The sequence below is a fragment of the Delphinus delphis genome, chromosome 8, assembly GCF_949987515.2.
Source record: "Delphinus delphis chromosome 8, mDelDel1.2, whole genome shotgun sequence".
Classification (NCBI taxonomy): Eukaryota; Metazoa; Chordata; class Mammalia; order Artiodactyla; family Delphinidae; genus Delphinus; species Delphinus delphis.
Window position 1 is genome coordinate 101,208,172 of NC_082690.1, and position 24,218 is coordinate 101,232,389.

Here is a 24,218-nt window from a genome sequence, read left to right on the forward strand (position 1 = left end):
GGCCACAACAGTGAGAGACCCGCGTACCGCAAAAAAAACAAAACAAAAACCAATTACAGCAGGATGAACTGAACGTTTCCTAGTCAAGATTATGGTGTAGCATATTTATGGCTGAAGCAGGCTTCCTTTCCATGGCCTTGACCTGAGGCTGATGTTGAATTTATCTGCATCCCCTGGCTTGCGCTGTCAAACTGGGTCCCTAAGAGGTACCCCAGTGATAGAGTAATGTAGGCTGGGATTCAAAGTAGCTGCAGTGAACACAGCTTGAATATGACACACACATTCGACTACCCGGAGAAGAGATAGGAAGATGCTTCTAGAGTGCCTTTTGTGTACAATAGTCCAGTGTTGAGAGAACTTTCATAGCTTAGTAGCTGTCTAGGGGAAATTTCATAAATAGCAATTACCAGATGTGGGGCTGTGTTAGTCAGAGCGGTCAGAAAGCCAGTGAGATAACTTTGGTTGCTGATGCCTTGTGGTCTCGGAGAAAAGGGAGGACTAGAAAAGGACTGAGTTCTCTCTGCACAATGCCCGCTGCTTATTTCTTCTAATTCAAAGCTTCAAATGCCCGTGAGTTTTTGCCGCTATTTTACGTAACAGAATAATGTATCCTTTGGTTCATGTCACTAACCTAGTATCTTGCAGTTGTTTTACTGGGTAGAAGTGCAAACTTCTATTTGAAGGTCACTATGGTAACAGTAATCTAGGGCAGCTCCGGGGGAATACAATCAATCATCTAGGGGGTTCAGAGCCTTTCAGGCTCTGGGGCAGGGAGGAGGAAAATTGTCACCAAAAAATTAGGTCATTTGTGGTTGAAGGAATTTAGAGCTGAGATCCTGAGACTCAGAGGAGGGGTTTTCAGACCCTTCAGTGCACCCCAGGCACAGAACCAGACCGATTACGGAGGTTATCTTTCTGTTCTTTACCAAACGTTACGGGGAGACACAATTAAAAGGAAGAGAATAACTAGCAAGTCTGCGAAACATCTCGGGCAGAGGAAGGACTTCAGTGCGTGCAGCGGTGCTTTTCAGTTTTCGCTTACAAAACCGCGGCACATCCCTTCTTGCATGTCGCCATCAACACCACCCCTCCGCCTCGTAAGGAGGAGGAGGAGTTCCCCGCATCCCACTAGGAAGCTCGCGTGCACAGAAGGCCAGCATAGCCCCTGTCCTAGGAGCCGGGCAGCGAGAGTCGGATCCGCAGTGGCGAAGCCGGCAGAGGGGTTGCGCCGCGGTGGTGCGTTGGGGCTTTACGGTAATTCTCCGCGGCGCTCTGCCCCGCCCTCGTGCGCAGGCGCGGAGCCGTTGCTGGCAGAGAGGTTGCGGGCACAGCGGTTTCCAGAGCGGCTTCGACTGGAGAGAGTAGACTGTGCAGGTTCCGAGGCCGACCGAGAGGCTCGGCCAAGCCCGAAGCCCCGGCGTCCGCCTCCTGCGGCGTCCTCGGTAAGTCGACGGCCCTGAGGGAGTCGCCACCCGAGACCCCGAAAGGCACACTCCCCGGTGCCGGGGACTGGAGGCGGGAGGGCACTGGCGAGATCCAGCCCTCAGGCCGCCCCTGGCCCCGCGGTGGGGGTGGGAGCCGGGAACAAGTCCCAGGGAAACCGAGGCCCGACGTGGGGCCGGGGAGGAAGGCTGGAGCTGCGACCCCAGATGCCATGCCGGCCGGGGGCCCAGCACGAGACAGGAACCGGGGTTCCCCAGGGAAACGGAAGCTCGATGTCAGTGGGCGAGGAGGGGGCGCGGGCTCTGGGGTGCAGAGCATCCCACCGCCCCCTCGAAGTCAGCAGGTGCCCCGGGCCGGAGGCGGGCGCTCTGGGCTTTACTTCCAAAGTTCAAACCCAGCCGCGTCTGTCCTCCGTACTCCCTGGGTCTCAGGAATTTGCCTGAGGCTGTAAATTCTGAGGACTTTCCCCTCCCTGCGTAGAAACTGGACCTTGTCCCCAACGGGAGACTTAAGCCCCGTGCGGTTCTCTTGGACCCGCTTGAAAGGACGCTTTCGTCTTCTGATCCCTAGAATCCGTCGCCATGAACCCCGCCGTCGTCGTGGTCCACGGTGGCGGAGGCAGCAATATCTCCAAGGACCGCAAGGAGCGGGTACGCCAGGGCATTGTCAAAGCCGCCACCGTGGGTTACAACATCCTCAAGGAGGGAGGGAGCGCAGTTGACGCTGTGGAAGGAGCCGTGACCGTCCTGGAAGATGATCCCGAGTTCAACGCAGGTAAATTTGCACTGCAACTGGTAACTGATGCTAAACCAGGTTAAGCTTCTACCCCCAGATAAATAGAACCTCTCTAAAGTGTCAGTGAGTCTCTTCAGCTTTATGCTAAAATCTAATATGCTGAAAAGATTTAGTTTTTCTCTCTTTACCTGTTGACCAAGTTGCTCTAAAGAATTTTAAAATTCATTATTCCCCCTTTTTTCTTTAATCTGCTTTCTAGAATTCACATACCAAGAGGCTTTTTTTGGTTTTTTGTGGGTTTTTTTGCGGTATGCGGGCCTCTCACTGTTGTGGCCTCTCCCGTTGCAGAGCACAGGCTCCGGACGCGCAGGCTCAGCGGCCATGGCTCACGGGCCCAGCCGCTTCGCGGCATGTGGGATCTTCCCGGACCTGGGCACAAACCCACGTCCCCTGCATCGGCAGGCGGACTCTCAACCACTGCGCCACCAGGGAAGCCCCAAGAGGCTTTTTTTAATTACATCTTTTTGTGGGGGAAAAGGGTAGACTACTGTTGGGTGGCAACCTTGGGAGCTTCAGGGTGTAATTTGAATCGGTCCCCCATACAGGGAGGGCAGGGAGAGACCACAGGAAAAGGCAGATCTCTCCAGATTGGTAGGTGGCAGGTTTAATAAGCATGGGAACTTACACAAGAGGCTTGCCTTGCAGGATAAATAGACCCCTGTCCATGCCCACCAGAATCTTAAAAGTTTATATAGTGGCCTTATCTGGGCTCAGTCACATATACCGTCCAGATGGTCTCAACACCACATCTCAAGGCTGTGTCCTGGGCAGCTTCTGGTGCAAGAAGACAAGCGGAGAGCACACTCCAAGGAAAGAGGAAGGGGTGAGGGGACTCCGATTGCCCCAGCGCTCCACCCCTCGTGACCGGCTCTTACAGTCTCACACACTTTCTCTTCCGCAGCGTGCCCTGAGCGGGCAATAACGGGTGGCTCATTTGGCGGCCGTCTGGCTGCATTGCAGGCAGATGCCACAGCATCAGGCACATACAGAAGAAAACACGGGTTAAGACAATAATTCCCCAGATCACGGATACCTTTCTCCACTGAGAGCCTCATGATTCAGACCACTGTTACTAAGTCCCCTAGGCGGGGAGCCAGATCACTCCAGAGCGTTCACTTGTGTCCTGTGACTGAATAGAGGCAACACATTAACCGACCCATCGGGCGTGAGCACACAACATCCTGTTTGGATAATGGCCTAGGTGCTGCCTCTTTGCAAGGCAGTGATAATGGCCAAGGTCTTTCTGTTTTGGAGGAGAGCTTGTCTCATTAGAGACATGTCAGTGTGCTGGAAGAACAGGCTTTGTCGGCTGTCATTCAAGGCTTGGTGAGTGCGTTTAGTAGGACGCTCTATGTGTGCTGTCATGTGCTGCAGGCCAACGGAGGGCTCAAAGACAGCAGCGAAAAGATCATGCCAGTGGGAAACAGAACATGCCCACCTGGCCTTGAGGAGAGGGAGGTCAGCAGCCTTAGGAATTTGATCTGGTTTTATATACCATACACGTTAGCCAGGGGAGGTAGTGCTGTCAGGCTTGAGGAGATGGACTGGTGGCAGGATACATGAGACCAGAACCCTCACCTGCTCTTTTCCAGTGGTGCGCATTCCATTCCAGGTATAATGCATTTCAACAGGCCCAGCTTGTGGCAGGACAACAGGAACCCAGTGGAGACTGAGTAGTTCCCCCTCACCCATCCTGTTAGAGTGTCCCAGTGCAAATTCCAGTAGATAATCTCCTTTCCCAGGTATGATGCAGTTTGGTGTTCTCGGCACCGTAGCACGTTGATCCATGGTGAAAGTCAGGGCAGCGGCTGTTTCCTGACGTACCTTTTTGGCATCGGTGCTTCCGTAGGGGTCCGCAGTCTGGGATATGGGGCGACAGCCCTACTCGTTGATCATTCAGATGTGTGAAAGCCTTGGACGGCACGTTAGTACACCCAGCCACAGTGGCTTTATCTGTTAGTAAGTTAAGGCACTGCTTTCACATTCCATTTTTCCTTTCTCTCAGCCCTGCTGCTTGTGGGTTACAGAGGAGATAGAACCTGCCTTCAGTGCCGTGTTCCCTTGCCCAGTCTTGCATGTCCCAATCCACAGTCTTTGAAATGTGGCCCCAGTCACTATCTATTTGATGAGGGACCCCTACATGGTACTTAGCTTCTCTAATCCCCTAACAGTGGCGGCCTGGTTTGCATGGGGACAGGGGAAAGCTTGGGTTAAGCCAGATGTGGAGACCACACAAACCAGGGAACGTTAGAGCCCTCTCTCAGAGGGAGGAGGCCAGTAGAGTCAGTTTGCCAATCCCTGACCAGTTAGGAGCTCTGGTGGGTGGCCTCAGACTCCTTTGGCAGTTGCCACGGGCACTGTTTAGGACACACAGGACATGCTGTGATCGCATTAACGCAGTCACTGTGTTTCAAGGGCAACCCGACATCTGTGGCAATATGCCATCCCACCCGAGCTCTGTGGTGGCCACTCTTTCCGTGCATCCAATCTGCTGTATCTACTGAAGGGTCAGTTGCTAGGGATTGAACCCAAGCTAGGGCATCAGCTCCCTGATGGCCAGGGGGTGTCAGTGCCTTATGAGCCAGGACATGGACGACAGTGAGGATTGCCTCAGGCTCTTGCAGGCAAACCCAAATGTCACCTCCACACATCCTGACCCCACAAAGGCCCACTCGTTAATCATCCACCCTTCAGCTTCCTGTTGTCAGAGCCATAGGGTTAATGTCTTTAGAACAGCCCAGCTGTCAGTGCAAGGGGTTAACGGCCAGGGACCAGGAGTAGTAACCAGCCAAAGGGCTCTGAGTTCAGCCCGCTGGCCGCTGCAGTTCATCCCTCCTGAGAGGCTCCACCTGGAGCTCTGTGTACACCGCTGCTAGGAGCTGTTGCTCTAGGGGAAGTACGTGGGGTTCCTGCCCCCTTCCAGAGCTGAGACCAAATCCCAGGAGCACTCTCCCCTTCTGTTTTCTCTGCCACAGCGCCTGCCCTATACCTACCAGAGTCACAGACACATCTAACTCAAACGGTAGCCCTGCTTGGGAGACGCCCAGAGCCGTAATGTGCTGCACTAGCGCTTCTGCCTTCTCAAAGGCAGCTTGCCACTCTGATCCCCAGTCCCACACATGCCCTTTCTTTACTGCATACCATAAACTGTACCCATTTTAAGTTTTGAAAAATGTACATACCTGTGTAACCACACTACAACCAAGATGTTAAAATTTCCATCACCCGGGGGCTTCCCTGGTGGCTCAGTGGTTGAGAGTCCGCCTGCCGATGCAGGGGACACGGGTTCGTGCCCCGGTCCGGGAAGATCCCACGTGTCGCGGAACGGCTGGGTCCGTGAGCCATGGCCGCTGAGCCTGCGCGTCCAGAGCCTGTGCTCCGCAACGGGAGAGGCCACAACAGTGAGAGGCCCGCGTACTGCAAAAAATAAATAAATAAAAATAAATTAAAAAATAAATTTCCATCACCCCCAAACATTCCTTCCTGCCACTTTGCAGTTAATCCCCCCCCCCAACCCCAGCACCAGGCATCCACTGGTCTGTTTTTGTCATAAATTTGCATTCTCTAGAATTTCATATAAATGCAGTCACAAAGAGTGTATTCTTTTGTGTTTGGCTTCTTTCACGCAAATCAGTCCTTTTTTAGAGTAATAATCATCATAGCCACCACGAGTGTCTACTATGTACCAAACAGTGGTCTAAGAAACTTGCATGATTAACTCATTTAATCTGCACCATAGTCCTATGAGTTCGGTGTAATTATTATCACGCTCATTTCTCAGATGAGAAAACTAAGGCACAAAAAGTTTAAGTAACTTGCTGGAAGACACTCATTTCCTCTTTATTTTGAAGTAGAAAACCTAAGATCTAGGGATTAAGACGCTTCTAGGGAATTACACCACCTACCTGACATCTGTCAGAGAAAAGAATTTCAGGAAATCTTAACCAGTTAGTCAGCAGGTATTTAGTAATTGTTCTGTCCCCTTGCCTCTGTTCTGTGCTCTTCAACACTTACACAAAATGTGGCTTCATTACATAGGCATCATCGATTAAATCCTTGGCAGTTGGTGATTGATTCAATCTCCAGTCCTCCCCTCCCCAGAAATCAGGGGGTGGGACTAAAAGTTCCAGCCCTTTAATCCTGGTTGGTTCCGGTGGCAACCAGCCCCCCACCTTTAGGGGGTTTTCAAAAGTTACCTCATTAACATAAATTTGGTTTTGGTTGAAAACTGCTTGTTATGAGTAACAGGACACCCAGGTCACCTGTATGGATCTGAAGTGGTTTCAGGAACTGAGGGCAAAAGACCAAACATTACAACAAAAGATGCTCCCATTGTTCTAATCCCTTAGGAAATTCCAAAGGGTTTGGCAGCTGTGAACCGTACCTGGATGAAGACCAAAATATGTAATTATGATAAATCAAAGTATCACACCTCCTTTGTCAAAGATCAGTTTATATATTTATGTGGATCTGTTTTGGGCTTTCTATTCTGCTCCATTGATCTATCTGTCAAATTCTTTCACCAACATCACACTGTCTTGCTTACTGTAACTTCTAGTAATGTCAACTGCAAATAGAGACCATTTTATTTCTTCTTTTCCAAACTTTATGCCTTTTCTTTCTTTTCTAACATTGGCTGGGCCATCCAATATTATATTGAATAGGAGTGGTTAGAGCAGAAATTCTTGCATTTTTCCCAGTGTTAGGGGGAAGGCACTGTCTTTCACCGTTAAGTATGATGTTGGTGGTAGGGTTTTATAGGTGCCCTTTACCAGGTTGAGAAGTTCCTTATTCTTAGTTTTTTGAGATTTTTAATCATCTGTGCATGTTGAGTTTTATCAAATCCTTTTGCTGTATCTGTTGAATGACCATGTGGTTTTTCTTTTGTCTGTTGATATGGTGAATATTGATTGATTGATTTTTGAATTTTGAACCAGGTTTTCTTCTCTGGGATTAACACCACTTTGTTGTGACATGTTATTTTTTACATATGTGAATGCTGGGTTTGATTTGATGGTGTTTTCTTGAGGATTTTGCATCAATGTTCATGAGAGATACGGGTCTATAGTTTTATTTTCTTATAACATCTGTCTGGTTTTGAAATGAAGGTGATGCTGGCTTCATATGATGAATTGGCAAGTGTTCCCTCCTCTTCTGTTTTTCTCGAAGTTTGTATAAGGTTGCTATTATTTCTTTGTAAATATTTGGTAGATTGGTTTTTTTGTTTGTTTTGATGGAAAGTTTTTAAGAAATGAAATTCTTTAATAGGCATGGCACTATTCAGGTTATCTATTTCTTCTTTGAGTGAGTTTTGTCAGTTGTCCTTCAAGAAATGTTTCTATTTGGTTTAAGTTGCTGAATTTGCAACATTTCTGTGTTATGCTTTTGATGTCTGTATGGTCTGTAGAGAGGTCCCCTCTTTCATTCCTGATTTTTGTAATGTGTCTTTTTTTTCTTCGTCAGTCTAGAGTTTATCAAGTTTATTGTTCTTTTCAAAGAACTAGTTTTAGTTTCGGGAAGTGGATTTGGTGAATTTTTCTGTTTTTTTCTTTTCTTATTTATTTATTTGTTTGTTTGCGGCTGCGTTGGGTCTTTGTTGCTGCACGGGCTTTCTCTAGTTGCAGCAAGCAGGGGCTACTCTTTGTTGCAGTACGCAGGCTTTTCATTGTGGTGGCTTCTCTTGTTGCAGAGCATGGGCTCTAGGCACTTGGGCTTCAGTAGTTGCAGCACATGGGCTCAGTAGTTGTGGCTCGCAGGCTCTAGAGCACAGGCTCAGTAGCTGTGGTACACGGGCTTAGTTGCTCCGCGGTATGTGGGATCTTCCCGGACCAGGGATCGAATCCACGTCCTCTGCATTGGCAGGCAGATTCTTAGCCACTGTGCCACCAGGGAAGTCCCATTTTCTGTTTTTTCTTTTGCTCTTTTTCTGTTCTGAATTTCATTGACTTACCTTTATTGTTTCCTTTATTCATTCAGCTTGCTTTGGAAATAATTTACTGTTCTTTTCCTGTTAGATCATTAATTTGAGACTATTCTTTTCTAATACAAGCATTTAATGTTTAAAATTTTACTCTAGCACTGCTTTGATTTTTACATGTTTTTACAGGTTGCCTTAATTTTCATTCTGTTCAAAATGTGTTCTCATTTTCCTTGTGACTTCCTCACTGAATCATGGGTTAGTCAGAAGTGTGATGCTTAATTTCCAAATATTTGTGGATTTTCTAAATACCTCTCTGTTAATGATTTTTAGTTTAATTCTGTTATGATCAGAGGACATACTTTGTGTGATTTGTATTCTTTTAAACTTCGTAAGGTTTGGTTTTTGGCTCAGAATGTGTTCTACCTTGGCCATTTGCACTTAAAAAGACTATGTACTCTGCTTTTGTTGGATGGAAAGATCTATAAATCTCAATAAGGTCAAGTTCATTGGTAATGTTCATACCTTCTGTATCTTGATTGTCCATTTCTGATTAATGAGAGAGGAGTATTGAAGTCTTTCATTGTAACTGGATTCGTCTCTCTCTCCTTTGAGTTCTGTCAGTGTTTGCTTCATGTATTTTGAAACTGTTGTTTACAATATAGATTGTCGTCTTCTTGGTGAACTGACCCCTATATCATTACTTAATGTCCTTATTATTATTTAATGTTCCTTATTGGGAAGTATACTTTGCCTCCAGTTTTCATTTGATTCATTTTGGCATGGTATAATTTGTCCATTTTTACTTTTAACCTATTTGCATCTTTATATTTAAAGTGGATTTTTTTTTTTATTGGCAGCATGTAATTGTGTCCTATCTTTTTGTACAATTTGACAATCTCTGCCTTTTTTAAGATTTATTTATTTTTTATTTATTTATTTTGTTATTTATTTTTGGCTGCATCGGGTCTTAGTTGCGGCACTCAGGATCTTCACTGAGGCATGCAGGATCTTTCGTTGCAGCACGCGGGCTCGTCGTCGTGGTGTGCAGGCTTCTCTCTAGTTGTGTCGTGTGGGTTTTCTCTTCTCAGGGATCTTAGTTCCCTGACCAGTGATCGAACTGCGTCCCCTGCGTTGTAAGGCAGATTCTTTACCACTGGACCACCAGGGAAGTCCTGACAATCTCTGCTTTTTATTGGGGTGTTTAGACCATTTACATTTAATGTGATCATTGATATGGTTAGGCATAACTTTGTCATCTTGCTGTTTGTTTTCTATTTGTCCAGTCTATTCATTGTTCCCTGTTTCCTCTTTTTCTGCTATTTTCTGCCTTCTTTTGGAATAATTGAATGTTCATAATTCCATGTTATCTCCTTTGTTGGCCTAGTAGCTCGACTTCTTTTTTTAAAGGTTGTTTTAGGGTTTATAGTATATATCTCTGACTTGTCACCGTCTACCTTAAGTAATATCACACTTCATGCATAATGTAAGAACCTTTTACAGCATACACCTGTTTCCCCTTTCGTAGCCTTTGTACTACTGTTGTCATATGTTTTACTTATGTGTATAAGTTGCCTAATGCGTTGTTATTATTTTTCCTTTAAACAGTTATATTTTAAAGATATTGTAAAAATAAAGGGAAAAGGTATTTCTGTTTATCCACATATTAGCCATATCCAGTGTTCATTCTTTGGGGGAATCCTGATTGCTCTTTGCTATCATTTTCCTTCTGCCTGAAAGACTTCCTTTAACATTTCTTATATTGCACATCTGCTATTGATGACTTTTTTTTAACTTCTGTTATGTCTATAAACGTCTTTGTTTTGGGTTTTTGAAAGATGCTTTCACTGGGTGTAGAATTCCAACTTGACAGTTTTTTTTTTTCTTTGAGGGCTTCAAAGATCTTGCTCCTCTGTCTTCTGGTTTGCATTGATTATGACAACAAGTATGCTATCATTTTTCTTTTTTCCTCTGTACCTAATGTGTCTTTCTCTGGCTGCTTTTAAGATTTTCTCTTTCTCATTAGCACTAAGCTGTTTGATCATAATGTGCCTGAGTGTAGTTTTGTTCATGTTTCTTTTTCTTGGAGTTTGTTGTGCTTTTCGGATCTGTGAATTTATAGGATTCACCAAATTTGAAAATTCATCATTTCCTTAAATATTTTTTTTGTCCCTCTATCTCACCTCTCCTTTTGGGGACTCCAATTACACATATACTGGCTGCTTGAAACTGTCCCTGAGCTCAGTGATAAACTCTGTTCAATTATTTTTCAGTCTTTTTGTTTGCTGTGTCTTCAAGTTCATTCCTCTTTTGTGCAGTGTCTAATTTGGTGTTAATCCTTTCCAGTGTAGTTTTCGTTTCAGACTTCTTTTTTCGTCTCTAGAAGTTCTCTCTGGGTCCTTTTCATATTTTCTTCCATGTTCTGGTACATATGACAGCCGTTTGTGTGTGTGTGTGTGTGTGTGTGTGTGTGTGTGTGTGTGTGGCAAGCGGGCCTCTCACTGTTGTGGCCCCTCCCATTGCGGAGCACAGGCTCTGGACGCGCAGGCTCAATGGCCATGGCTCACGGGCCCAGCCGCTCCGTGGCATGTGGGATCTTCCCGGACCAGGGCACGAACCCATGTCCCCTGCATCGGCAGGCGGACTCTCAACCACTGCGCCACCAGGGAAGCCCTGACAGCCGTTTTAACATTTTTGTCTAATAATTCTATCATTTATGTCATTTCTGAGTCTGTTGCTATTAATTGATTTTTTGTTTTTGTTCTTCCTCATTATGGGTCATATTTTCCTGTTTCTTTCTGAGCCTGGTAATTTCTTATTAGATACCAAACACTTGTTAGTTGCTGGATATTTTTATACTCCTTTAAGTATTCTTGAGGTTTGTTCTTATCCCTCTGAGGAAACTGAGTCACATAGAGTTTAAGAATAGCTAGGCTTACAAGTATTATGTAGGCAGAGAAAGTTGGAGAAAAGTTGCTAGTGGTAAAGAGAACAGAGTAATGAGAGCTAATGGTACATTCAGGGAAACCTAATATTTCAGTAAAATGTTGCCAAGGAGAAGAGATGAAGCTGGAAAAGTAAGTCAGAGGCCAGATCAGGAAGGGCTTCATACCGTTTACTGTGTAGGTCATGGGGTATCAAGTCAGATCTGTGTTTTTAAAAATGTTCCTTTGACAATGGAGTCGAGGATGAATTAAAGTAGGCAGCTTAGGGGAAACTCTGAAGCCATTTCCAAATTCTTAATTCTTGCTTTTCGGCTTCTTTTTGATTTTAGGTTGTGGATCTGTCTTGAACGAAGATGGTGAAGTTGAAATGGATGCAAGTATCATGAATGGGAAAGACCTGTCTGCAGGAGCGGTGTCTGCAGTCCGCTGTGTCGCAAATCCCATTAAAGTTGCGCGCCTTGTTATGGAAAAGGTACGTGGGACTAAAGCACCCTTTTCCTAAGGAATTGTCACTGCTGCACTTCAGTGACTAAAAGGGTTCTGACTTGTAGGGAAATACTCGAGATCACTGTTCTCCTGAAATTGTATGAAAGAACAAAAACAATGTTATTTAAGTTTCTCAAGGAAACCAAGATTCTGACTCAGTTGATGTAATTTGACTCATGATCACTTAACCAGTGATTACATTTCACATTATCTTCATGTTTTCCTGTTATCTTCCTGTATTTTCTTCAGCCTGCTTTCAACACATGTAACACAACACATACACACTGAACAGACCAACTGTTTAAATAGCATGTATGGGGGAATTCCCTGGCGATCCAGTGGTTAGGACTCCACGCTTCCACTGCAGGGGGCCCAGGTTTGATCCCTGGTTGGGAAACTAAGATCCTGCAAGCTGTGTGGTGCAGCAAATAAATATATACCTACATACATAGATATGTAGATAAATAAATAGCATGTATGAAATAAAAATGGATTAAATTCTCTAAATGTAAGATCATATGTAAGTTGAATTCCTAGTAATATTCCATCATCTAGGTTTTTCTGAAAATACAAAAACTCGGAGAGCTCGGCTTTTTTCATCATTCAGAAAAGCAAGCCAGTGGAATTTGCATTTTTGAGGCTTTGTACCCAGAGAGAATAATGATTTTCACACAGTAGGAACAGTTGAAAAGATTTTAACTTTTTCACAAAACTAACTGTTTTCCCATTTCTTTCTGGCTCAAGACACCCCACTGCTTTCTGACTGACCAAGGTGCAGCAAAATTTGCAGCAGCCAGTGGGATTCCAACAATTCCTGGAGAACAGCTGATTACAGAAAGAAACAAAAAACGTCTGGAAAACGAAAAGCTTCAGAAATCAGACTACCAAAAGTAAGTATCATCTGTGGCTCACATTTTTGCGAGTTATTCAGATGTGAAAGTGGGACTCGTGTCTGGTTATCCACGTTTCTTAAATAAGTCAAATATCACTTGGTCGTTTCAGTTTTTGTACAAAATAGTTCACACTAAGTAATGGAAAAACTGCTCTTTTGACTCTGAAATTTAACCTCACTTATTACTCCTATGAATAGTAACTCAAATTCAGCTAAGAGTTCCTTCTCCAACATGATTTAATAGATGAATGCCGTGTGTAAAGGTATTAATTACCTGCATACTTCTTGATCAGTTTGCTATCTTCGGTACACTGCACAGGTTCTCTGTGATGTAGACCACCCTATGAACTTACTTAGGCGCCCTTTCACGGGGCCGAGAAATCAGTACAGCCCTTATAAGTGAATTCATCATGTGTTCTGAATTATGGTTTTCTGTGTTACCAATTCAAAAATACCAAATAAAAGGACCTTAATTTAAAGCAAAATTTGAAAAATAAAATTTGAATGTGGCCTGGAAGTTTATAATGGAATGTAATCTATTAACTCCACATACCCTTTTAGATTTGTGATGTTTAACCAGAGGTATACTTTCGTATCACTTAGGGAGCTTTTTCAAAATCTACATGTCTGAGCCCCTTCCCTACAGAATCTAATTTAGGGACTTCCCGCGTGGTCCAGCGGTTAAGACTCCAGGCTTCCACTGCAGGGGGCGTGGGTTCGATCCCTGGTTGAGGAACTAAGATCCCGCATGACGCATGGCGTGGCCAAAAAAAAAAAATCTAATCGAGTAGAGCTGAGGTGGAGAGGCCAGGCAAGTCCATTAGAAAAAAGTTCCCCAGGTAATTCTAGTGTGTCCCCAGGTTAGAAATCTGTTTTACAAGATTGGCCATATGTTGGTAGCTGTTGATAATCTTTACTGAGTATGCTATTGTGTCTATAGGCTAAAGTCACAGGAATGGGGTTGCTTTATCAGTGGTTCATGTACATTTTAATAGATGTTGCCACATTGCTTTCCAAAAATTCTGCAACAACACACATCTCCACCAGCCAGTACTGCTCTTCGATATAAGCAAGAGGGGCTCCTGCCCTGGGCCCTGCACTTTAGATGACCCTCATATCACAGTTACACAAAACAGTTGCTTTATTGCAGATCCATGGGGCATCTCTGTCACTCAGCAGTGACACAGCATTACCCATAGCCCTCACCATCCACTCTTGTGCCAAATATCATTCAGCCCCCAGGGAAGTGCTTCTCTGCATCTCTTGCTCTATGTCTCGGAAGTAAAGACCACCTGAGTCAAAAGGTTTGTGGAATATGCCACTGCTGACATCAGAACTAGACCCTGTTTTGGAGTGTGGGGAAGACTTGAACAGCAGAAGGACTTAGGTAAGAGAAAAAGACAATAATTTGTCAAACAAATTCTTGCATAACGAAGTGTTGTTTCCCAGTAGTGCACAGTGTCCTTTTTCTTTCCGCATGTTTCAGTTTGTGGTTCTAGAGTTATTCATGAATTAGTACGATATCTGCAAGACTTGCACATGAGGGCTGATTCCTGTTACTCCTCAATTTGTAGATATGTAGGTCTAGACCAGCACTGTCCAACAGAAACCTGAGAGCCATATATGTAATTTAACATTTTCTAGTAGCCACATTAAAGAAACGTAAGAAGAAATGAGTGAAATTAATAATATATTTAACCCAATATACCCCAAATATTATCACTTCAACATGTAATCAATGTAAGAATTTATTTATGAGATACTTTACATCTTTTCATGCTAGATCTTCCAAATCTGCCGTGTATTTTACACTGACCGCGTGTCTCACTGTAGACTGCCTGCATTTCCAGTGCTCAGCCACATGCAGACAGTGGCTCCTGTATTGGACATCACAGGTATAGACAGAACCTGCATGAGGAACCAATTTTTTATGTTGGCAACTAAATGGACACTGAATATTAGACTCATGGATGGTTTTATTCTTATAAAAATACTTAAGGTTGAGTTAAATTTTTTTAAATGTTGAAATTTTTAAGTAATTTTTATTTAAAATGTTATATTCATTAATTTTAGTTGATGTTTAGACTTTAATATTAATAATTTTGTAAATTTTAGGAAAAAACTAACTTTTGAAATTATATCTGCAAATTACTTTTATTCTTTTTGGGGGGATTTGCCCTTAACTTTGATGAAAATATATGCTAATTTTGTACACTCTCAGTATAGTTACATTTCACTTTCTAATTCCTAGATTACTGAAAATGTGTACAAGTCAAGATTTTGATAGAAAAAGAATACTAAAGTGGAATTCACAAAAGAAAAAAAAGCTAAAAGGAGGAAAAGAAGTAAAAGATCTTCAAAGAAACAGTCTGCTTTAAAAGTAAGCACTCTTAGACTTTCCTGGTGGCTCAGTGGTGAAGAATCCACCTGCCAACGCAGGGGACACAGGTTCAATCCGTGGTCCGGGAAGATCCCACATGCCGCGGAGCAGCTAAGCCCATGCGCCACAACTACTGAGCCTGAGCTCTAGAGCCCGCGAGCCACACCTGCTGAACCCGCGTGCCACAACTACCAAAGCCCATGCGCCTAGAGCCTGTGCTCCAGACCGAGAGAAGCCACCACAATGAGAAGCCTGCGCACCGAAATGAAGAGAAGCCCTGCTCGCTGCAACTAAGAAAGCCCACGAGCAGCAACAAAGACCCAATGCAGCCAAAAAATAAATAAATGAATAAAAATTAGAGAAAAAAAAAAAAAGTAAGCAGTCTTCTTCCAGGATGACCCGCATAAAATTCACAAAGAGAACATTACAGCTTCTTTGTTCAATGAAGATTGAATTACTTATCAAAACAATGAAAATTAGTAGGAATAGTATTCTCACCAAATCCACAACTTGAGCAATTCAGATGAAATCCCGACAACTTCATGTTCTTTACTAAAGGAAGATTTAATTGCTAATCATCAAGCAATTTGGTGTAACCATACACCAAAAAAGGACACATGCAATTATTAGAAGCGCTGGGAAAAGGCTGAATAAACAATAAACAGTTGATAACCAGAAAAGACACAGATAGAAAACATAGATGTAATGTTCTTGAAAGAATAATACTATTTGGACAAGTGTAATGGTACTTTTCATGACCCCATCAGCACAACGTTTACGGAAAACAATGGGAAATTTCTAGGGTTAATAAAAATTACTTCAAGTTTTGATAAAATGCCAAAACGTAATTAGGAAAAAAACCTAATGATAAGTATCTAGGAGAGAGAATTCAAATAGGTTAGTTTAATGGGTAATAAAGCAAGACATGAAATCATAATGAAGTTTAAAAAACTCAGTTCAGCTAGAGTGGACCATGATCAGAAAACATGTTGAAAAACTAACATTTAAAAGGGAAGCCCGTGATAATGGAGCTGACATGGTAGGTAAATAAAAGGTATGTAAGCACGAACTTTGGCCAAGAGTCCAGAAGTATCCTGTGTGACACGGCCAGCTCACCGTGAGTTTGTTTCTAGGAGACGTGCCCTCAGCTGCACCAATACTGACGATGCTGTGAGACAGTAGAGGGTCCACTGCAAGATACTCTAGATGTGGCCGAAGGTGGAAGAGCTTAATCAGACTCACATCTGACCTTATAACAGACCTCAGAGAGATGTGGAGGGAATTCCAGCTAAATGCTGTTGAAGTAATGAAATCGAATTTAGATAAGAAGAGTTCAGCAAAAATCGCAGATGTTCCTTAAAGAACAAATCACGGACTTTGACAGAAAGTGAAATTAATTTTGAATTTGCACTATCTACAGTTACTTAGTCTGAACTATTCCTCTCCATTGATAAGCTTAACAGAAGCTTTAAAAAAAAAATCTAAGTTTGGCTATTAACATTTTTTAAAGGATTAAAAATGTTTTTTTTTAATTTAGAGAAACAAAGCCAAAAGTGCATGGGAAATATGCAAGAAAAGTGACATCCGCAGAAAATATAAGGAAATCGAAACAAAGGAAACAAAAAGATTTGCCTAACTTGAAGGAGAACATTCATGTACAGCTGATCCTGAAACCAGTTTCTTTAGAGGCTGTTTTTCTGTTCATTATAAATCGAAGTATAAGTATCATTTGTAGAGAGATTTGAACAAAATCGAGCAACATACTGCTGTTTTCCATTTTCTTTGTAATATACCAGCAATGAAATTTGAAAGAAGAATTTAAGATACTCTGCATTGATTTAAACACTGCTTAAGAAATGACAAAAATGACTATAGTAAGGGATTGTGATTTAAATGATCAAATTAAAATATTTAGTAAAATCTTCTGTGATAACAATTTATCAAACGTAACCCCATGTAACATTTGAGTGTGGTAATGTAAAAATCAAGATTCATTTCCAAATCTAAGTATTGCTTTAGGAGTTTTATATATAGTTCCAACGTTACTGCCTCAGCAGAGTGAAGCTTCTCCAAGTTAAAATTAATTAAAAACTTCCTAAGAACTACATCGCTCAAGAAAAGTTGTGTTGGGCTCCCCTGGTGGCGCAGTGGTTGAGAGTCCGCCTGCCGATGCAGGGGCCACGGGTTCGTGCCCCGGTCCGGGAGGATCCCACATGCCGCGGAGCGGCTGCGCCCGTGAGCCATGGCCGCTGAGCCTGCGCGTCCGGAGCCTGTGCTCCGCAACGGGAGAGGCCGCAACAGTGAGAGGCCCGCGTACCGCAAAAAAAAAAAAGAAAAGAAAAGTTGTGTTATTTGTCACATTGTCAGTAGAATGCATGTTACATGGAAATGTTGATCATAAGAACGTGATCAATGCCCCTTGAGATGAAGGCAATGAAAATTAATTTTATGGAATAAATACATAATAATTTATGACTGTATATGTGTCTGTGTGTGGTCTTTTGCCCCACTCATCCAGCCATCACCAGCTGATCAACAAAGGATACAAATGTGCATGTTAATAGATTGTCATCATTGGTAGTTTGTCAGCTTCCAGTCAAGTGAAAACCATAGCTTCACAGTATTTCTCAAGATACATTTATCACGGTAAGAGGATAGAACATCTTTATTATTTCTAAATATTACATGTGTGTGGGCCTCCATTTGCCTTTGTATTTTTGCCTCAACCCCTTCCTTGTACGTGTTGGGGGGCTGCCACCAGCAGTGACAGGGTACCTCTCTCCTTATGTGGCGGGAGGGGCTCGCGTCACTGCCGTTGCTCCTCCCTGACAACCGCCAGCTTGGATACTTTGCATTTGTTTATGGGTCATTCTTTTCCAGGAATTTGCCTATTTTTGTCCTGTGATCATTTTTTCTCTTTAGTTGTTTTGTCCTCTTCTTATCAATCTTAAGGCTGTCTTCTCTGCTCAAAACAAAATTCCCGAATCTGTTGTTTTTATTTGCTTTTACTTTGCTTATGGTATTTTTGCCATTTGAACGTTTTTTGTGATCAGTAGTACTCTCCCTCTTCTTGTGTAGTTTGTAAGACCAGAAACTTAGGAGCCATCCCTGCCCTGAGACATACAGCTGCCTAGATTTCCTTGAAGAATTTTGTGTTTTGTATTTAGGTCCTTAGCTATCTGGGTTGGCTTTTGTGAGTGATAGGAGATAGGGTTCCCGTTTCCTTCTAATAGGATACCAGCTTTCTCTTTCTAGTCCTTTGAATGCCAGGCTACATCTCTAGCTACAATTTAGCCTCTCCATGTGATTGCCCAACAGATACCTCAAGCTTTTGTCCAAAACTAAACTTGTTTCCCCACCCAACCCCACTCCACACACACCACAAAGCAAAAAAGGTCTTCCCAGTCTTCCACCTTTCAATAAGTGTTTCTTGCATCCTTTCAGTTTCTGCCTTAGATTTCTCTCTCTTACATCCGGTCCACCTGCAAATTCCGTCAGCTCTGCCTTCAAAATGTCCCAGGTCCAGCCTCCTTCCCACCCTCTCCTCTGGAAACACCCCGACACAAACCACTGCCTCTCCAGCCTCTTAAGGGGTCTCTGTTTCCTCTCTCATCTCCCTCAGTCCACACACAATGGCCAGAACGGTTTCCCTAAGATGACTCTGTAGAAGTATAGCACACGTTCCGGGTGCATAGATCCTACCTGGAGCCCTGGATGCGCTTCCACAGGGTGGACACACATGTAATCAGCACACAGCCCGACACACACCCCCCTCCGTCACTGCCCTCCCCGCAAGGAAACCGCCTGCCCGGCTTCCAGCACCGAGGGCTAGTGGTGCCTGTCTTGGAACTTTATCTGAGTGGGGTTGTGTAGTCCGTGCTTTTTGGGGTGCCTCTTCTTATGTTTCTGAGATCTGTCTCGTGTGTAGCAGAGTCCACCTTCACTGAAGCATAGTGTGTCACAGGTTATTTACTTGGGCAGATGTTTGTGTCTTTTGCAGTTTGCTGTTATTACAAGTAGTGCTGCTGTGAACATTCTGTACACTTTCATGGTGAACTTACCTCCACGTTTCTGTTGGACAGAAGTGTGGGGATAAAATGGCTGAGTCGGCTTTAGGAGACCCCGTAGGTGGCCTCCCAAAGTGGCCTTGCCAGTCCACATGCCCAGCAGCAGTGAGTGAGGGTCGTGGTCCCCGCACCTCTGTGCCCATACTTGATACCGTGTCTGTTTCATGTTAGCCGTGCCGGTGATGGGCATGGCGGTAAGAATGGTTATTTTTTAAACTTAACTCATCTCGTGACACTTCTCGGTTCAAACTCTCCAGCGTCTTCCCACCTCACTCAGACTAAACGCCCTTCCGAGGGCCTGTAAGTAGGATGACCATGTGATTCAGTATTCAAACTGGAACTTAGTTTTGAGAGTGAAAGGGGCACTATTCATTAAGCCGGGACAACAGGCATAAGTCAGGACGGTCCTGGGAAACCGGGATGTACAGTCACCCCACTTGTCAAAGCCTCATGGTCTGCCTGCTGGCCGTCCCTCTGACCCTGCTGCACACTCTCCCTGGCTTTATTCTCTCCAACCACAGTGGCCTCCTTGAAGTTCCTTGAACTTGGCAAGCATGTCCTGCTTCAGGAATGTTCTTCCCCAGCAATCAGCATGGCTTACCCTCAGTCCTTCAGAGAGGCCCTTAGAAAGCAGCACGTCTCCACCATCACGTGTCCCACGTGCTGCTATGGGCTGTAGTTTACTGCTGTTCAGTAAAGCCTGACATTCTTTATTGCTCTGTCACCCTGTGCCCCAAATGCAAGCTCCGTGGGAGAAGGTACTTTGACCATTTAGTTTTCTGCTGCGTCCCAGCATTTAGACCAGTGCCTGAGATAGTTCACTGTAGAACCGGGGTGGTGGGTACACGGCTGTTAGCGTACAATTGCTTCAACGTTTGTTACTTGCAAATTTATAATAAAACGTTAGAGAAAAAGTCAACTTATTTCACCTTCATAGCAGGCCCCATGAAACGGGCAGAGGGGTGTGCGGACAGGCGGCAGCAGCGTCACCCGGGTGGTTGTCAGAAGTACACGGTGTTGGGTCCCATCCTGCACCTGCCAACTTGGGGGTCTCTGGATGGAGGTGCTGAGGATCCAAGGGGTGCTGATGCACACGGAAGTCTGAGATGCACCCAGTTATTTGTATCCCCATTTTACAGATGGGAAAAATGAGGCACGATAAAACTTAACTCAATCACCCAGCTAGAAAATGGTGGTGCTGGGATTGGATGGACCCTTAGAGCTGAGGGCTAAAGGTATGTCCAGCAGTCTAACTGACATGTAGAATGTAATGCAAACAGGCTCTCTTTGCCGTTTCCGTGAGTGGGGAATGCTGGAATCAAAGTGTGTCCCATGTGCCGTTAATATCGAAGTGTATTAAGCTACCCTGTCACCTGTGGGAGTGTCTCTTATCTTCAGCCACTCTTTGTTGGTTTTTTGGCAGAAACCTGGGGACCGTGGGTGCCGTTGCCGTGGACTGCCGAGGAAATGTGGCTTACGCGACCTCCACGGGGGGCGTCGTCAACAAGATGCTGGGCCGCGTCGGGGACACGCCATGTATAGGTGGGATGGACGGATGATCACTGCCCCTGCCCCTGCCCTCCCCCGTCCTCTCGTCCCCTTTCTCTGGTCTTCGCCTCACCCCCACACCCACTTCTTTCTTCCTTCATTTCCTCCTCCTCCTGGTGGCAGCTTTAGAATTTCTGGGAGTGGCGGTGGGTTGGAGGGGGTCGCCCAGGGCACGTGCAGAAGGTGGCGTGTCCAGCAGGCACCTGTTTCCTAGATGCTGTGTTTTGGGGGGGGGGCGTGGAGGACTTGGGAGGGAGGTGGAGCTGGGGTACTGAAGCCGCCGCAGCACCCCCGGTGCCTCTGTCTTCTCTCTAATCCGTTTCAGGAGCTGCAGACTATTCCCAAAGGGTTAAGTACACGAAACCTTTTCCCAGGCATGGGCTCCAATGAGCAAACTAAGAAAGCTGAGAATTTAAGTTTGCAGTTGTTAGATCTGAGTGGCATGAGGGTGACACACCACCGCTACGAGATGTTGCACCTCAAAGTGTTCTTCGCGTTAACCTCGGAGCACATTGACTTAATTCCCGGTAGTGGGGGGAGGGGAGGGGTGTATATGTCTTACCCTGTGCGCTGGGTGGATGTGCTGGGGGCAGAGGAGGGGCTGCTCTGGTGTCGCTGCCCTGGGAAGGCTAGGCCTGCCTCCCCGACATGTCCTCCATCCCCATCTCAGGGTGTTATTCACACGGCGCTCACCAGTGCACCTTGGCGTTTAACATTTATGTAGCGTTAGACTTGTAATAAGTGTTTGAATTTCTTGACGGTTGCCTCTCAGTTAGAAACAATTCCCTTCCTTGAGCAGGATCTGGAGGTTACGCTGACAATGATATTGGAGCCGTTTCAACAACAGGGCACGGAGAGAGCATCCTGAAGGTGAATCTGGCCAGACTCACCCTCTTCCACGTGGAACAGGGTACGTGGAACAAGGCCGTGCCGTCTGACTGTGAGGGGATAGGAGCTGTTTATAAATCGACGGAGAGGGTTGGGAAACCCTTTCTTGTTTGCTGCAGACGTTGCTTTCAGGTTAACGCCCCTTCTGTTAGGGTCAGGAAAGAAGAGCATTTGCAATACTGGTTGCCTCCTGCCTCCTGGGGGCGGTAGAGAGACTCTGAGCCTGCGTGTGGGAGAAAAGGCAGCTTCATCCAGTGCAGGGAGGGCCTTGTAGGGTGAGAGTCCTTGTTTGAGACATTGAAATCACTTACTAGGAATCTTTGTTAAGACGCTTTGGTTTTTCATACTGTAAATAATTTTCCCATCAGATTCCTTTCAGTAACTTGTGTTGTTTCTCAACCTCTCATTGTTTTCAGGAAAGACGTTAGAAGAGGCCGCTGACGCGTCGTTGGGTTATATGAAGTCAAAGGTCAAAGGTGTAGGTGGTGTCATCTTGGTCAACAAAGCAGGAGACTGGGCGGTGAAGTGGACCTCCACATCCATGCCCTGGGGGGCCGCAAAGGACGGCAAGCTGTACTCTGGAATTGATCTTGGCGACACCAGCATCACTGACCTGCCCTAAGTCCCCGGAAGCTGTATTCTAGAAGCTAAGACTTAGCTTAATCAGTTAGATCTAGAAATGGAAAATTCTGCAGTCTGTCCCTCATTTTGTTGCCTTGATCAGTGTTTGGTTGGGGACAGATTCCGAAGTGATGTGTGACATGCCCATGTTAGGATCAAATAAGACTAGTGAAGATGACAAACTCGCTGAGCCTTCCTCGTGAATACTCCCCATCATCTGAGGTTAGAAAGAAGAAACAGCATGATCTTAACAGGACAGAAACAGCCTCAGTGCAGGGAGTGCCTTTTGGAATTGGGAGACCCACTGCAGTGACAGAGGCTGTAGGCGCGAGGGTGCGGGGAGCCCGGAGGAGAGCAGCGCTCTGGGGCAGGACCCAGTGCTGGGATGAGGTGGGGGGACAGTGAAGGGGAGACAGGGCAGCAGAGCTAACGGATTGGTGAGTGATGCACGTGAACATTGCAGAGCTCGTTCTGAGCCAGAAGAACATTAGGTAAAAGAATCTCTGAGAGAGAAACTGATTTTTTTTTTTTTTGTGGTAAGCGGGCCTCTCACTGCTGTGACCTCTCCCGTTGCGGAGCGCAGGCTCCGGACGCGCAGGCTCAGCGGCCATGGCTCACGGGCCCAGCCGCTCCGCGGCATGTGGGATCTTCCCGGACTGGGGCACGAACCCGTGTCCCCTGCATCGGCAGGCGGACTCTCAACCGCTGCGCCACCAGGGAAGCCCCGAGAAACTGATTTTTTTAAGGACGTGCAGATCTTCTCTGACTTACTAACATAGGCGTGTTTCCAGGTGCTTTAAAAGGACCCTCTGGTAACCCCTGGCTCTAATCTGCTGATGAAGGGTCGTCATGGAGACTCTGGAGGCCCTCCAAGTCTGAGGGTTTTCTCAGCCTCACACACGAGCCTGCTCACCTCGTGTTTCCCCCCAGCCATCCTCCGCCTCCCAGACCCCCGGGTCCCCATCACGAGCGATGGGGGTCGTGACCTCTCTGCCTCCGCTATGACAGGGAAGGGCCAGTCAGTGTCGAGATGACCCCGACTTCATGGCGTCCATGACTGTCCAGTGCTGTGGGTTCCCCCAGCTGAACCAAGTGTCCACTGTGGTCAGCACGGTGAAGAAAGGCATCTCCTTGGTGGAGAGCATTCCTGTTAACCTCTTTACCCTGGAAATGGTATTTTTGCTGTGACACATCTGCTCAATGTGTTAGTCTGTCAAGGCTTTACCTTCTCTCTGGAAAGAACTTGCTTCACTTTAAATTCCATGCGCCACTAATAAGATGTATTTTGAAAGAATAACAGCGTGTTTAGGAGTCACTGTTGACCAGAATGTACATGAACTCCCTTGGTCTGTCAGTTCAGACAGGTAAACTCGTTAAACAGAGCTTTCAGCCTAAGCGTGGTGTGTGGGTGTGATAAGACTGCCCGCCTCATGGAGAACACTCGAGAGTTTTCGGAGGAATTGAGTTTTTTCGGGATGGGTTAAGGAAGAAGCCAAACCACCACTGCAGGAATCAGCACGGCCTATGGGTCCAGCTTCTCGCGCTGGCCGCCCATGGCGCGAGACAGTCACGCCGTCCGGGCCCCTGTCCCCTGACCTTCCCCGTGCCCGTGTCAGCTGCCCTGAGCCCGAGAGAGGGAGAGAGAGGTGGCGCTTGGAGGCAGACTGGATCCTGCTTCTCCCCACGACCTGGGTGACCCGGGGCAGGTTAACTTCTGAGAATGTTGTCATCTATAGAATAGGTCACTATGAAGATTAAATGAAAACGAAGGACAGCTGCTCAGTGTTTATCTCCAGACCCTCTGGACAAATAGAGGACGTGTGGCCCAGGAGGGAGTCCATGTGGTTCCACCCTTGAACACCTCAGATGCAGCAATCGTCCTTTAGAAATAAGTACTTTGTTAGCAGGTGTATTCGTTTGCTAGGGCTGCACATGTGGTGGCTCACACGACAGACGTTCCAGAGGCGGGAAGCCCCAGGTGCAGGTGTCAGCAGGGTAGCTTCTCCTGAGGTCGCTCTCTCTGGCTTGCGCGCAGCCTGTTCTTTATACGAGTCTGTGGCCAAATCTCCTCCTCTTCTAAGGACACCAGTCACATGGGATCAGGGCCACCTAACGGCCTCATTTTCACCTTTTCAAAGGCCCTGTCACCAAATACCTGGGGCTTAGGGCTTCAACATAGGGATTCTGAGGGGACACAGTTCGGCCCCTGACAGGAGGCAGAGCAGGACTACATTAG

At 45.6% G+C, this 24,218-nt stretch overlaps 1 protein-coding gene and 1 long non-coding RNA gene across 2 annotated transcripts; both read left to right on the forward strand.

The window, feature by feature from the left end:
- The first annotated feature begins 1,300 nt into the window (after window positions 1-1,300).
- Window positions 1,301-23,364, forward strand: ASRGL1 (asparaginase and isoaspartyl peptidase 1). The gene is made up of 7 exons (XM_060019026.2): window positions 1,301-1,442; window positions 2,014-2,217; window positions 11,430-11,572; window positions 12,331-12,476; window positions 20,349-20,467; window positions 21,273-21,383; window positions 21,778-23,364. The coding sequence occupies exons 2-7, from the start codon at window positions 2,025-2,027 to the stop codon at window positions 21,981-21,983; spliced, it is 918 nt and encodes a 305-aa protein (XP_059875009.1). The 5' UTR covers window positions 1,301-1,442; window positions 2,014-2,024; the 3' UTR covers window positions 21,984-23,364.
- On the forward strand, window positions 12,486-17,499 carry LOC132429979 (uncharacterized). The gene is made up of 3 exons (XR_009520415.1): window positions 12,486-13,865; window positions 14,262-14,373; window positions 14,730-17,499. It is a non-coding gene; the product is annotated as an uncharacterized lncRNA (long non-coding RNA).
- Window positions 23,365-24,218: the final 854 nt, after the last annotated feature.

Coding starts and splice junctions, on each gene's coding strand:
- ASRGL1 (XM_060019026.2), top strand. CDS start 2,025: ATGAACCCCGCCGTCGTCGTGGTCCACGGTGGCGGAGGCAGCAATATC. Junction 20,468..21,272: donor CGGGGACACGCCATGTATAG/GTGGGATGGACG, acceptor TTCCTTGAGCAG/GATCTGGAGGTTACGCTGAC. Junction 21,384..21,777: donor CCTCTTCCACGTGGAACAGG/GTACGTGGAACA, acceptor CATTGTTTTCAG/GAAAGACGTTAGAAGAGGCC.